General features: G+C 33.4%; 1 protein-coding gene across 1 annotated transcript; it reads right to left on the bottom strand.

Moving 5' to 3' along the window:
* Positions 1-11,354: 11,354 nt before the first annotated feature.
* On the bottom strand, positions 11,355-13,767 carry LOC146900242 (cyclin-D4-1-like). The gene is made up of 6 exons (XM_085731811.1): positions 13,314-13,767; positions 12,794-12,880; positions 12,586-12,687; positions 12,287-12,491; positions 12,067-12,188; positions 11,355-11,698 (listed from the first exon to the last, which is right to left on the bottom strand). Exons 1-6 carry the CDS (start codon positions 13,659-13,661, stop codon positions 11,441-11,443), a joined length of 1,122 nt encoding a protein of 373 aa, XP_085587937.1. The 5' UTR covers positions 13,662-13,767; the 3' UTR covers positions 11,355-11,440.
* Positions 13,768-14,513: the final 746 nt, after the last annotated feature.

The following is a 14,513-nucleotide window of genomic DNA, read 5'->3' as shown; positions in this document are numbered from 1 at the left end:
CAGTAACAAGAAGAAGCTAGAGGGGGGTGAATAGATTTTTTCGGAATAAAATGTTTACGAAAGCGTGGTTTTGAAAATTCCATTTTAAAAGCGTATGACTATTCGAATTCGTGCACAAAGTACAAATGATTAGAGATATACAATATGTTGTTTTTGGATTTCCAAACTGTTGAATTTGGATTTCCAAATTCTATTATATACCGAAGTTGTTACTAGGTTGAGTCACGACCAGGTCGCTCTCTTTAGGACGTTTTGTGGCACTACCCAAAGTTGTGCAAGGTAGACTATCAACCACGCCTCCTCCAGGATAAAACAAGCCCAGCTACAACTGTTCGATTAACTATTGCACTGTAGAAAATCGTTCGAGAATTACACCTTCAAATATGGTACTAAGACCACTCTTTAATACTAAAACCACTTTAATATGGTATTATTACCATTATATTATGGTGTTGAGACCACTCAAATATGGTGTTTCCACCATTCTAACCTTTAAGTTCTCCAAACTATCAATATGGCACTACGACCACTCAAATATGGTGATACCACCATTTCTCCTCAAATAGAAAATATTGAAATAATTTTTATATTCCGTTAAGATCATTCTTAATTCCGACGGGACATTGTTTATTCCAAATAGGGACTATGATCTTAAAAGTACTCTTTATTCCGAAGGGACATATATTATCGAAGGGACTATGAACTTAAGACCATTCTTAATTCCCAATGGACATTAAACCGAAAAGGGACTATGGTCTTAAGAACACTCTTAATTCCGAAGGGACAGAAAGGAGTAGAAAAAAGAGAAGGACTTGTTAACACAAGTCGAAGAAGGGAACAAGTCAAAGGAGGGAGAAGAGAGGAAAGACTCGTCAACACAAGTCAAGAAAGGGAGAAGAGAGAAAGAGTTCCCGACAACTCAATGAAACTCTTTGGTGTGTGGAATGCACTGTGTGAGCTCTCTATTTATAGAAAAAATTCACAACTAATAAGTGAGAAACTTTGGGAACAAGTAATACATTACTTTGTCATTAAGTAATTCACATATTAGATCTAGTACAAAAATATCTCAATTGAGTACCAAAATATATTATATTTAGTACAAAAATATATTATATTATGTACCAAAATATATTTCAGATCAAGCACTAAAATATATTAGATTGCCTACCCAAATGTTTCAAATTGTGTTCCAAAATATTCTAGATTGCGTTCCAAAATATTTTAGCAAAACTTGGGGACTAAGAAAGCACATTCTAATAATATATTAGATTGCCTACCCAAATGTTTCAAATTGTGTTCCAAAATATTCTAGATTGTGTTCCAAAATATTTTAGCAAAACTTGGGGACTAAGAAAGCACATTCTAATAATGATTAATATTTAATTTATCATAATATCAATATTTTTTTCTAGTGCTTATGTACCTCATTAATTAGAGGTACACCCCCACTATATAAACACTACTAATGTGTGTGTTCCATCCGATGTGGGACTTCCACTTTTTTCAATTCACACAACACTAGTTCTACCCAATATGAGAATTTGTGTTTAGTCTTTTTACTCAATTCAACTATAAACTGTGATATAATCAATCAAAAGTTAATACTCTTTTCAATCCACAAAACCTATGACTATGTGATGAGGGAGCATCATATGATATTTTTGACTATGTTTGTAGTACTTTTCTTTGCATTTGATGAAGACAAATAAGATGAGAGTTAGAGGAGTTGTCAATGGTTTGAGGAACATATTGTATTGTTTTCGCTCGAGTCATTGTAATTCACTATTATCTAAATCATGCAACACCATATGTGTTTTGAGGGTTTTGTAGTGAGGAATCATATAAATCGACAAACCTAGAGATCACATGAAGGATCAAGGATATCAAGATTAAAGATCAATGGTTCTTATATGTTTTTTGAAGCAATACAAATTAAAGTGAAGAATTCACACATGAGAGGCTACTTCATGTGCCACTGCTCATGAGAAAGTATTTGTCACTGCCTCATGCCCATCCTGCACCCAGGGATACGCGTTGCGCATTTCTGCGAGTTAAAACCACTTTTTGCTTGTTTTCCTTGCTGGATCGGTGGAAAAAAAACTCAGTTTTCTTCTCTTAAACCCTAAGTAATTGATGAAAGATCATCTTACATTATTCTTAGCATGTTTTTCAGTCATTTTCAGTAGGTTTTACAAGCAGAATAGAGGAGTATTAAATCAATTGCTTATGATTTTGGGACATTTGTAATGTTTTCTATATTTGAGTCTGTAATTATATTCTTCCCGAAACAAAGCAATCCGAGGATGTTTTTGATGTAGTTCATGATGAAATCATGCAAATCGGCAAATCAAGACATCTGAAGATTAGTGAAGACTTTGGGAAGATCAAGAATCAAGAGACCTCAAAAGCTTTACAGAGGGAGTAATTATGTTCCCAGGTTCCAAGAGATATTATATGGAAGCAAACACCCAAAAGGATGGAAAAACGGACATTTATGCATTGAAAAATAAGCCCATACAACAAGACAATTTGATATGTTAATGGCCAAACCGAAAAGGCAATTGACATATTATATGACTTTCCAATCAACATAGGGGGTGTCGACTTTAGTTTGGACATCGTAATAGCTGATACCAGAGACACATATGATTTCCCAATTATCCTAGGGACATCGTTCTTTGCTTAGTTTGGTCTTATTTTGGATGGTGAACAAGGGGGAACTATTATCAGAACCCCAGAGGAATACCAGGTGTTCGATGTGACTTATCCCGTGTATAAAGAAGACTTGAGTCAAACACCAGAATTACTTCTTAAAGGAGTTGTGGATGCATACGTTAGAAAAGGAGTCGAAGAAGAAGAAGCAAAAGGATGTCTGCTAGATGAAGATTCTGACTTTGAAGATGAGGAGGAAGACACGGAGCCTGAAGTTCAGGGGCTCCCGAGCACAAGTTAGACATATTCGTCATGCTCGAGATGTAAAACACATGCTAAATATGAGGCAACTTATTCCATCAACCTAGTGACCTGAAAGAAGCGTTGAATTGGAGGCAACCCATCATTTTATTTTCCACATTAATTTTCCTCTTAAATAAGCTAAGTTGAGATTTCATTTCTAAACAATTTTCTTTCTTTTATTGTTGCTAATCCTCAAGTATTATCATATAAAATTTTATTTCTTGCATTACATTTATTACCTTTTCATTTATGCTTAATTTGTTTTAGTGTTAGAGAGTTATTTCATAACATTTACAGTGGAGGCTAATTTACCTTACATTCAAGAGCATAATAACCTTTGGGGCTTACTACTGAAGGTACTCATATTAGTCACCATCTCTTTTCTGAATAGCATAACCGGTGAGATTTTGAGCCAAATATTCCCATCCATTCTACTACTGTAATTATTTCTATCTTGAGTGTTTCATCTGAATGTTATTTTTTCTCGAATTTGCGGCTGTTCTTTACGTCGACGATCATTTTATATTACACACGAGGCAAAAAAAATTGGTACCTTGAGTCTTTCACGCCACCCTTTTATATTCTTATTCTCCATTGTGAAACCCCTTTAGGCCTTCAACAATAATTCCTTTTGTTTATACTACGTGACGGATCGTGTCACAGTTCTGAACCTTAATGTCATATATTTGATTGCTCTTGGGGTTAGATAAAAATGTTTACAACTTGGTATGGTTTGAAGTTAAGTTTGGGGTTTCTCTTTGGAATTAGCAATATTTTAAGTTTGGGGTGGGGTACTAGTAGAACTTATTTATCAAAAAGAAAATGTAGATTACCATGGGTCTACACACAAAAAAATATAGAAAAAGGAAAAAAAAAATCAAGAGTCAAAAACATAAAAAAATTTGGTCTATATGTTGAAAAGATAAATAGTTCTACTTAGTACCCATCTTGTTTGATTCAAGGAAGGAAGGTTGGCAGTACATCAATGTTTAGTAGGAATCCTTCTCATGCTCTTTATGCGTTCATTCTTCAATGATAGATTCATTCTTTAATTCTGCACACTTGAACATATATTAGTATTCTAATTATTCTTTAATACTTTGTTATCATCAAAACTTTAAAGGAATTATATGAATCATTTTTGTTCCATTAAAGTTTAAATAGAGAGAGAAAAAGGAAGAGAGAGAATAAGAATATAATGTGAGTATGAGAGTGAAAGTTGTTAAAAAGTTGTGATAAAATTGTTGTACAAATATCATTTCTCAATGTGTTTATCCGTGTCAAGCACAAGATAGTTTTAGCAAAATCCAGATGGTTGATGCATGTGAGTTAGTGATGTAGGTAAGCTGGCTGTACGTATCGAAGATAAAGTGGTGCGCAAGAAAGGCTCATCGCGAATAGTGCAAATTTGGCATCCGGCGTCAGATTGACTCGAATTATACCTTTTCGAGAAGGGAATTCACTCAAGAACATAACATATGACTATGCCAAGATGTAGGGGTAAATTTAGCCATTTTTATTATTTCAGCAACTTTATTACTTTTTCTGTTTTGTTTTAGTTTGTTATTTTCGGCCCATTATGATTGGTTATTTTCCTAGTATTTAAACTAAACTTTCGTACCCTAAGGGGCAGTTTTTTTTCATTCAATAAAAATATAGAGAACTTTTTTCAATCTGGTGGATTCCGGAATGCCCTTTTACTTGCAACTTGTCTGTTTATCTTTTAGGTTTAGCGCTTGCTAACCTTGCATCCGTTCTGCGAGAAAACAACTAAAGTTTCGTGTTAGAAATTGATAAACAGTTCTAGATTACGTATAGGAAAGGGTAATTTTTAGCCTATCAAAAGATTCAAATTCACAATGCATGGTATAAGTTTACATAGCTTATAAGGCTATATATAGATGCCTCCTCATTGCAACAAATGTTACGGTTGATTAAAGCCAAGTCGTCAGCAATTGATCTTGCTGCTACATAACCAAGTACAAAGTGAAATTAAGGTGGATTTGTTGTATTCACAAGGATATGATATAGACAGTGGCTTCTGAGTTCAACATGTTGCTTCCACAAAAGCGGGATAGCGGGATAGCATATAGCGGTATGACAAATGACGGTCATGAATATTTGATCATTTTTTGGACAAATTACATGAATAATATTATAGAGTATAAACAAACTTTTATATTTCTCAAAAAAAAATGTATATTTAATATAAAATTAAATATAATACTCAAATATCATGAAACCTTCATAAATCAAAATACCAAAAAGCAAAAGACAGGAGAACAAATAAAAAAAATCATAAAACAAAAGAGACCATAAAATAAAAGAAAACAGAGAAACCATACAACAGAGGAAGAAAAAAAAGAGAGAGAGAAACCGTCAAACAAAAGATAGAGGAACAAACACTACTAAAAAAGCAAAAATTATTGAGAGAAATTTTGAGAGGGAAAATGTGAAATCCCTCTCTAATTCCGTCACTAAATTTTGCGACTAACGAATTTGTGAGGGATTTTATTTTTTTCCATCACTGATTTCTCTATCTAATTTTGCTTTTTCTAATAGTGAAATAAAGAAAGAACAGAGGAGGAAGAAAACAAAATGAAGTTGAACCGTGGAAGAGAGGAAGAGAAGAGATCGTGTGAGAGAAAAAGAATTACTTGAAAAAATGTTACGGGTTACAGAATCCCCAAAATATTCTCAATTTTTTTTTTAAAAAAAATAGGATAAATTTAGAAATTTCTTACTAAAATCAAATAGCGGCTAAAGCGGCTACTATCCGCTCTGTTACGCTGCTATAGCAGCTGAAGCGGCTGCTATTTGGTTATGCGCTGCTACGACGATTAGCGTAGCGGTTCATCGCCACTATACTACGCGCGGCCGCTATAGCACTGCTATTGGCCACTATTAACTACTATATTACCTGGAAATGGTAATGACTGAATAGTGAGTTTGGGTTCTACAACGGAAGATGAGGATACTACTGATACCATAATGAAATTGAAAAATGAGAATAAAGGTAGTTAAAGTATCAGCGGTAGCACTTGAACGTGCTTCACACTTTTGTATATTGTTCTGTGTTTATTTCTTTACACTTACAATTGATCCTATATAATATAAAGCCTAACGGTTACCTATATATGATATTAAGACTATTAAAGAGTACACCTTGGCTTTGACTAAACCAACGGTAATACATATAAAGGAAATAACATTATTTTCCTTTATGAGTATTATTTGATTTTATTCCATGAATTAAGGCAATGCATTCAGATAGATTATTTTCCAATGGTTTGTTTGACTTGTCTTGATTTGATTCATTACTTGATGAATCTTCTTGATTCTTTACACCCCCCTTCAAGGTTGGCAGAGAATATGGATGAACGCCAAGCTTGTATCGAAAAGTGGAAAAAGAATCTTTGGCCAACGGTTTGGTGAATATATCTGCAATTTGTTGAGTTGTAGGCAGGTATTGAAGTTGGAGATGACCGGTTGCTACTTTTTCACGGATGAAATGATAATCGATCTCAATGTGTTTGGTTCGAGCATGAAACACTGGATTGTGAGCCAAGTGAATTGCACTTTTGTTATCACAAAAGAGGAGCGGACGCCGTTCAAGTTTGATGTCGAGATCATGGAGGAGATGTTGGAGCCATGTCAATTCAGCAGATGTGGTTGCCAATGACCTATATTCAGCTTCGGTGCTCGAACGAGAGACTGTGGGTTGCTTCTTTGAGGCCCAAGATATGCAATTTGATCCAAGAAAGATGCAATAACCAGTAGTGCTTCTCCTAGTAGTTGGACATCCTGCCCAATCTGCATCACAAAAAGCATTAAGTGTTAGAGAACTTTGAGATAAATATCGAAGTCCATGTGTCAGAGTTCCTTTGATATAGCGCAAAATGCGTTTGACAGCACGCATATCCTTTTTTGTTGGATTTTGAAAATGTTGGCACACGACATTCACAGCATGTGTAATGTCTGGTCTTGTGAAGGTAAGATACTGAAGAGAGCCACACAAACGACGATATTCTGTAGGATCAACTGACTCATGATCATCAGATAGTTCCACGACTTTCTGAACAATAGGAGTGTTGATTTTTGAAGCTTCAAGCATTTTGGCTTTCTCCAAAATATCACGTGCATATTTTGTTTGGGAGATTGTGATACCACCAGAAAAATATTTTATTTCAAGTCCTAAGAAATAATGCAGTTGGCCCAAGTCTTTGAGAGCAAAGTCGTTATTTAGACGTTTGGTAAGACTAGAGATGAAGGTTGGATTGTTGCCTGTAATGATAACGTCATCTACATATACAAGTAAAAGAATGAAGTTAGTGTCATGACGATAAATAAAAAGTGATGAATCAGCTTTGCTACATGTAAATCCAATAGAAACAAGACAACTAGATAATTTATCAAACCAAGCACGAGGTGCTTGTTTAAGACCATAAAGAGATTTATGGAGTAGGCAGACATGATTAGGATACTCCGAGTTTACAAAGCCTGGAGGTTGTTCCATGTAGACACGTTCATTTAGTGTGCCATGTAGGAATGCATTCTTCACATCTAATTGTTTGAGAGGCCATTTGAAACGCACAGCTAAAGCAAGAATAACTCGAATGGTAGGAGCTTTGACAACTGGGCTGAAAGTTTCACCAAAATCAAGGCCAGGAATTTGTGTATATCCCTTGGCTACCAGTCGAGCTTTAAATCTGTCTATAGTGCCATCTTCTTTCATTTTTGTTCGAAATATCCATTTAGAACCCACAACATTGGCACCAGATGGGCGAGGAACAAGAGACCATGTATGGTTGTGATGAAGGGCATCAATTTCATCGTGCATAGCAGTTCTCCAATTTGTGTATTTAAGGGCAGTTTTAAGAGTCTTAGGTTCTTCGGTTGAGATAAGAAGGGCATCATGGGATGTGGACGGTTCTTTGATAGTTGGACAGTCATAGATTTTTAGGTACGATGGAGGGTGTTTGTCTCGAGTTGGTCGACTAGTAGTTGGGATGGGATTGACATGGTTATTGGGTAGAGAAGGCAAATTATCAACTGAAGGAGGGTCAACAATTGTAGGCGATGAATGAGATGGTGGAGAAGATGTGGTTGCCTCCGGATTAGAGGTTACATGGTCTAGGTTGGTGAAAGTTATGGGCGGTGGAGTTGAATTAGGTGAAGTGGGGTCAATTTGATCTAAGACTAAAGGTTTTGAAGTAATGGCTGATGATTCTTCGGAAGCTAAAGTATCCTTTGTATTTCCTGAAAACCATTCATCATAGTTAGGAAATGTAGTAATGGATGAATCATAAGATTGTGGGTGTGTGGAATTTGTATGAGATAAATAAGGAAAATAATTTTCATTAAAAACTACATGGCGTGAAATGTAGACACGGTGGGTGTGTGGATCAAGACAACGATATCCTTTATGAAGTGGACTATATCCTAAAAAAACACAAGAAGCAGTTTTTCTAGAAAACTTATGCAATCCAGGTGTCTTTAAATATGGAAAACATTGGCATCCAAAAATTCGAAGTCCAGAATAATCAGGATGTTTACCAAAAAGTTTAAAGTATGGAGTTTCCTTACCAATGGATGAAAGAGGTAAACGAGGCATCAACCCAAAATTTTAAAGGAACATTTGCATGAAAAAGTAAAGTTAACCCTGTTTCTACGATGTGTCGATGTTTCCGTTCAGCAAGACCATTTTGTTCTGGTGTGTATGGACACGATAATTGTTGAGCAATGCCGCTGTAAGCAAGATGATTCATAAACTCATTGGAGGTGAATTCGCCACCACCATCACTTTGAAATATTTTGATCTTCCTGTCAAAATGTTTCTCAACAAAAGCTTGAAATTTAAGGAAGCATGTATAAAAATCAGATTTATTTCTTAATGGATATAACCATGTGTATCTAGTAAAATCATCAACAAAAATAACATAATATTGAAACTTTTGAGAGGAAATTGTGGGGGCTGGTCCCCATAAATCGCTATGAATTTTTTCTAAAGGAAAATGTGAAATAGAATTGGATTTAGTGAAGGAAAGTTTACAACGTTTTCCAAATTGACAACTAGTACATAATGTATTTTTTGTTAACCAACTTGAAACGTTGATGACTTTCTTATTATCTAAAGTTTGCAAGAAACTAAAATTTGGATGTCCTAAGCGAGCATGCCATGTCTCGGAAGATGCTTCTTTAATAGTAGAAAGAGCTTCAAAACTCTCCCCCTTTAGAGCATAAAGGTTGCCTTGTTTATGTCCTTCGGCTAAGATCCTTTGTTTCTGATCCTTAATGACAAAACCATTAGAGTTAAATTCAAAAATACAATCATTATCATTAGTAAGTTGACTCACTGATAATAAGTTCTTTTTAAGATTTGGCACTACCAAAATATTGTTTAGATCAAGCTTACCATGTGTAGTTTTAAGAAAAAATTTTCCTTTATGAGTGATGGGTAAAGCTTGCCCATTTCCAACAAAAACTTTGTCAGTGCCAAAATAAGGTTTAAGGTTTTGCAAGTTACCTCCTTCATTTGTCATGTGAGTGGTTGCTCCCGAGTCAACATAAAAATTGTGATCATTAACATCATTCGGGTAAAGTGCTGCTAATGCTTCTTGGGCATTTTCTTCTACATTATTGTATTCATACCTGTAATAACACTTAGTAGCAATATGGTTTGTTCTACCACAAATTTGGCACGCACCCTTGTTTTGTTGCCTTGGTGGTGCTTTCCAATTGGTATTGGAATTTGGTGGAAATCTTGACTTTGAGGCTTGAAAATTGTGATTTTTATTTGAACGATTTTGAGTATAATTTGAAGAGCCATGCCCTCTAAAGTTGCCTCTACCTCCACGCATATTACTTCCTCTTCCTCTAAGGCTAAGGAAGGCTTGATTATGATCAACTGCGGGCTTTTCTTCAACAAGATAAACCTGTTCAAAATTTTGCAATGACATAATAAATTGATTAAAGGAAGGATATGGAGGTTTTGATAAAACCGCAATTCGAAATTCTTTGTAATTGTTTCCAAGTCCTTTCGAAATTTGAAAAACTTTGTCTACATCTGAAAGTGGCTTCCCGATTGCTGAGAGCTTGTCACACAATTCTTTGAATTTTCGGATGTATTCATCCAAGGATAGACTCCCTTTTGTTATAGCATAAAGGCTACTTTTTAGTTGAGCTTCACCATCTTCAGTGTTGGGCAACAACTGCTCATGGAGTGAACTCCAAATATAGTGGGCTGTATCCCCTCCAAGGATCATGCTAAGAGTTTCTTCTTTCATGTTTCCAAGGAGCCATGAGGTGAGCAATCCATCATTCAATATCCATTGTTGTGCATCTGGATTTTTTGTTTTGGTTCCAGATGAATCGGTGATCTCATCATCTGGTTTAGAAGTGCTAGTAATATGGTGTTCAAGGCCCAAACTTTTAATCAAAGGTAACATTTGGGATTTCCATAGAAGGAAATTTGAAGTGGATAGTTTGATTGAAACAAGGCTTGAACATTGATGAAATGACTGAATAGTGAGTTTGGGTTCTACAACGGAAGATGAGGATACTACTGATACCATAATGAAATTGAAAAATGAGAATAAAGGTAGTTAAAGTATCAGCGGTAGCACTTGAACGTGCTTCACACTTTTGTATATTGTTCTGTGTTTATTTCTTTACACTTACAATTGATCCTATATAATATAAAGCCTAACGGTTACCTATATATGATATTAAGACTATTAAAGAGTACACCTTGGCTTTGACTAAACCAACGGTAATACATATAAAGGAAATAACATTATTTTCCTTTATGAGTATTATTTGATTTTATTCCATGAATTAAGGCAATGCATTCAGATAGATTATTTTCCAATGGTTTGTTTGACTTGTCTTGATTTGATTCATTACTTGATGAATCTTCTTGATTCTTTACAGCGACCCCTTCCTAGACTCTGGTATGCGAGAAGCTTTAATGCATCGGGTTGTCCTAACCTTTTTTATATAGTAGTTAATATAGCTGAAAGCTAAGAACTTAACAATCGTTACATTACATTCAAATATCTTTTTATTTTTCTTTAAAATATAAAATGCAAAATTTTGATCTCTTTGCTTTTGACAAATATTTTATATGTTTATTTCCTAAAACCTCTCGGATTCAAGACATGTCTCTTTACAATTAGACCAAACATTTGAGTTGAAATCACCGCTTTATGTTTATTTATTTTATAATCTCAAATATTTTTATGAAAATAAGGAAAGCAAGATTAAAATTTGTAACGTGTGTTGCAAAAACCAATTAAGGAATAAGGAGTTTGAAATCTAATCATAAAACAATATAGTTGTAGCATGCTTTGACTCAACAACATATTATTTCATAAAAAATGTTTATTTCATCCACATCTCCTCAACATTAATAGTTGTATTATTTAATCAAAACGCACTTATTCAACCAAACCAAAAGAGCTTTTGTAAAAAGAGAAAATGGCTAAAATTTCATGACTAGAAAAGCTTCATCGTCATGGAAGGACTTGTGCCTCTTGCTTGCATGTGAACTTTCAGGAGAAGAATTTGGATATAATCCATCCGTTGTTTCTTCATCACATTTAGAGCCATGCCATGCAGAATCCAGCACTCCGACAGGGCTTTCAGGTAAACTTGTTCCAAAGTTGATGCTGCTTAAATCAGAAGAATCTTCCATCCAGCCCAAATTTTTCATCAGTTCAAGACACTTCAAAGTTTTGTCCTGCATAAGAAAAATTCCATAACTCAATAAATAGTATAATTTTCGGTTAAACTGTAAAGATGATATTAAGCTATGAAGCGCTAACATGAACGGTACATGACATTGATACTAACCTGTAAATAATAACAATAATTTAACAAAATGAAAGGGATTGAATGTAACTATATATGTTTTGGTGTCACTAACAAGCAACAAATATCAATTTTCCAAGGGGAAATCAACAAAAGCACATTTGTGCTTTCCATATAGTCTTCACATATGTCATGTATCGTTACATTCAATTTTTCTATTTTTTTAAAATTATTATCGGTGTCAATGTGTTAGTGTTGTATCTAGTAGCAATACTTCATAGGTTTCCACCATCTTACCTTCTCCACAATAGCAAAACGAGTCAAAACTTCATCAATCCCATTTGTTTCCAATTCCTTTGAAACACAAATTGCAGTTGCCGCAGCAATTTCAGAAGGCTTGAATTCCAAGAAATCAATACCTGAATCGATTTTCCAATAAGATTAATTTTTTTGGAATATTAATTTAAACTTAATACAAAGATTAAATTTAAACATGATTGTCATATGAGAGACATACATTTAGGTGTTTTAAGAATCAGGTCTATTGAATTCAACATGGACGACCCTGAAGGAAACTGCTGCTCAGAAGTAATCTTACTAAGGAAGTAATCTAGAAAGGAACATGGAGTTGAAGATTGCATTTTCCAATTCAAGAGATCTAATATCAATAGCTCCATTGTTGTAATGCCTTTAGTTTCAAATACAAACATTGATTCTCCTAACTGCAAATTACAAAAATTATTAAGGGGCAAAAATATAATAGAGGAAAAACATATACACAACAAATTAAATTTTGACAATATATGAAAAGTATACCTTAAAGTCTATAGATTTAGGCAATTTTTTACCCTCCTCCAGTTTAGCAGCAATTGACAAACATGCTAAAGCCAACAATTGCACACTCCAAAGATGGCCTCTCTAAAAAGGTTAATAAAACCAATTAGATTACATATGATAAAATAATAAAAATATAAGGAAACATGAACTTATAAAACACTAGTATGACTGTTGTATTTGATCTTACTTCAAATTTGTATGCAGATAGGAAACGGTCTAGGTAGTTCACAGCAAGAGAAAAAATACAGGGTCCAAAACCATAACATGCAGCAGCCTGTAGAATAAAACCATAATCATAAATAAATAAATAAATAAATAAATATATAAATAAAATTGAGATCATAAATAAATAAAAACAAATCATAGAAATCTATCAACGATTCAAACCAATACTACTCCATAACCAACTTCAAAAATTAATGAAAAAAAAAACACAATAAAATTATTTGAAAAATATAAGTGAAACGCAATAAGAAATCTATAGATTTAATTGTAAAGAAAATATTATCAAAATTGAAAGGTCAAATTTTTCAATGACTAAAACCCATTAAAAAGTTTTGAACTAACAACGTAAACAAATCCATAAAATTAATTAGCCAAAAAATCTTAAAGAGGTTGAAATAATTGTCTTTATTAAATTGAAAAAAAAAAGAACTTGGTTCAAAAGAATTGTTCATGAATTAAAAAAGAAAAATCAATAAACCCACCTTCCACATCCACTCAATAGCCTCCCTCCTAATACCATTCAAGTTCAAGTTCATGTTCAAGTTTAAGTCCCTAAATTTTAAGTTTATGTCCTCACCACGAAGCCTCTCAAGATAATCATCACGAGGTAAATGTTCACTTTCTCTCTTAACCAAAGACAAAACAGTTTCATTTGTAAGTACGCGAAAAGCCAACAAATTTTCTGATCCAGTGTTGTTATAACTCAAACATGGATTGTTAAATGAAAGACTAGACTCGTCATCAACATTACTTTCATAATTATCTAAGCATTGAGAGATGTTTTCATAGCACATAAAGTTTGATAAATCAAAGTTATCGATCTCTTCCATCAGTGTGACCAAAAAATAAGTTAAAAACTATGCAAATCAAAATAAGAAAACAATGTTTCAATGGAAGTAACAAAAGAATTACACTTTATGAAAATAAAAACAAAACAAAAAAAAAAAGCATTAGACATAAGAGTTTAAAAAGTGAGAGGGAGGGTGAGTGAGAAATGTGGGGAATGGAGTGGGGTTTATGTAGGAATCCTTAAGAAACGGAAAGAAAAATAAAATATTTGGAAAACCCAAAATAATAATAATAATAATAATAATAATAATAATAATAATAATAATAATAATAAACATTTTGGTGTTTATAAAATAGAAAATAATGTATTTTTTTATATAATGTAGTCAAAATTAACGTAGTTATAATATATTTTGTTTAGTGTTATGTATTCGATTAACTGTAAATATGTGCTATCTTTATAGATTTGTAGCGGAAAGGCGACACAACTTTTTTTTTTATATCGATTTCATAAGATCTATATTGATGTTAAGGTAGACTGAAATTGGTACACAAAATTTAGAGGAAACCAAAGTTCGTAGAAAATTTTTAGTTGGATTAAAGATGAAAATTTGTATATTTAGAAGGATAAAAAAACATATATAACCCTTTAATATTGAAGGTTGACTCAAATAAATTATGATATCTTTAATTTGATATCGATTTAGACTATTGATCTTATCTCGTGGAGAAAAATAGTTAACAATGTATATATATTTATAAAGTAGTCAAAATTAACGTAGCTATAATATATTTAATTTACTATATTCAATTTATTATAAATATGCGTTAATTTCATCATATTCAACGTCAAAACAACAAATAATCATTACGGTCTAAACGGGTCTTCAGGT

Source organism: Medicago sativa, chromosome 8 (genome assembly GCF_051527215.1).
Source record: "Medicago sativa cultivar Bolivia chromosome 8, Bolivia_mono, whole genome shotgun sequence".
In the NCBI taxonomy this organism is placed as follows: Eukaryota; Viridiplantae; Streptophyta; class Magnoliopsida; order Fabales; family Fabaceae; genus Medicago; species Medicago sativa.
This window is presented reverse-complemented; position numbering and strand designations above follow the sequence as displayed.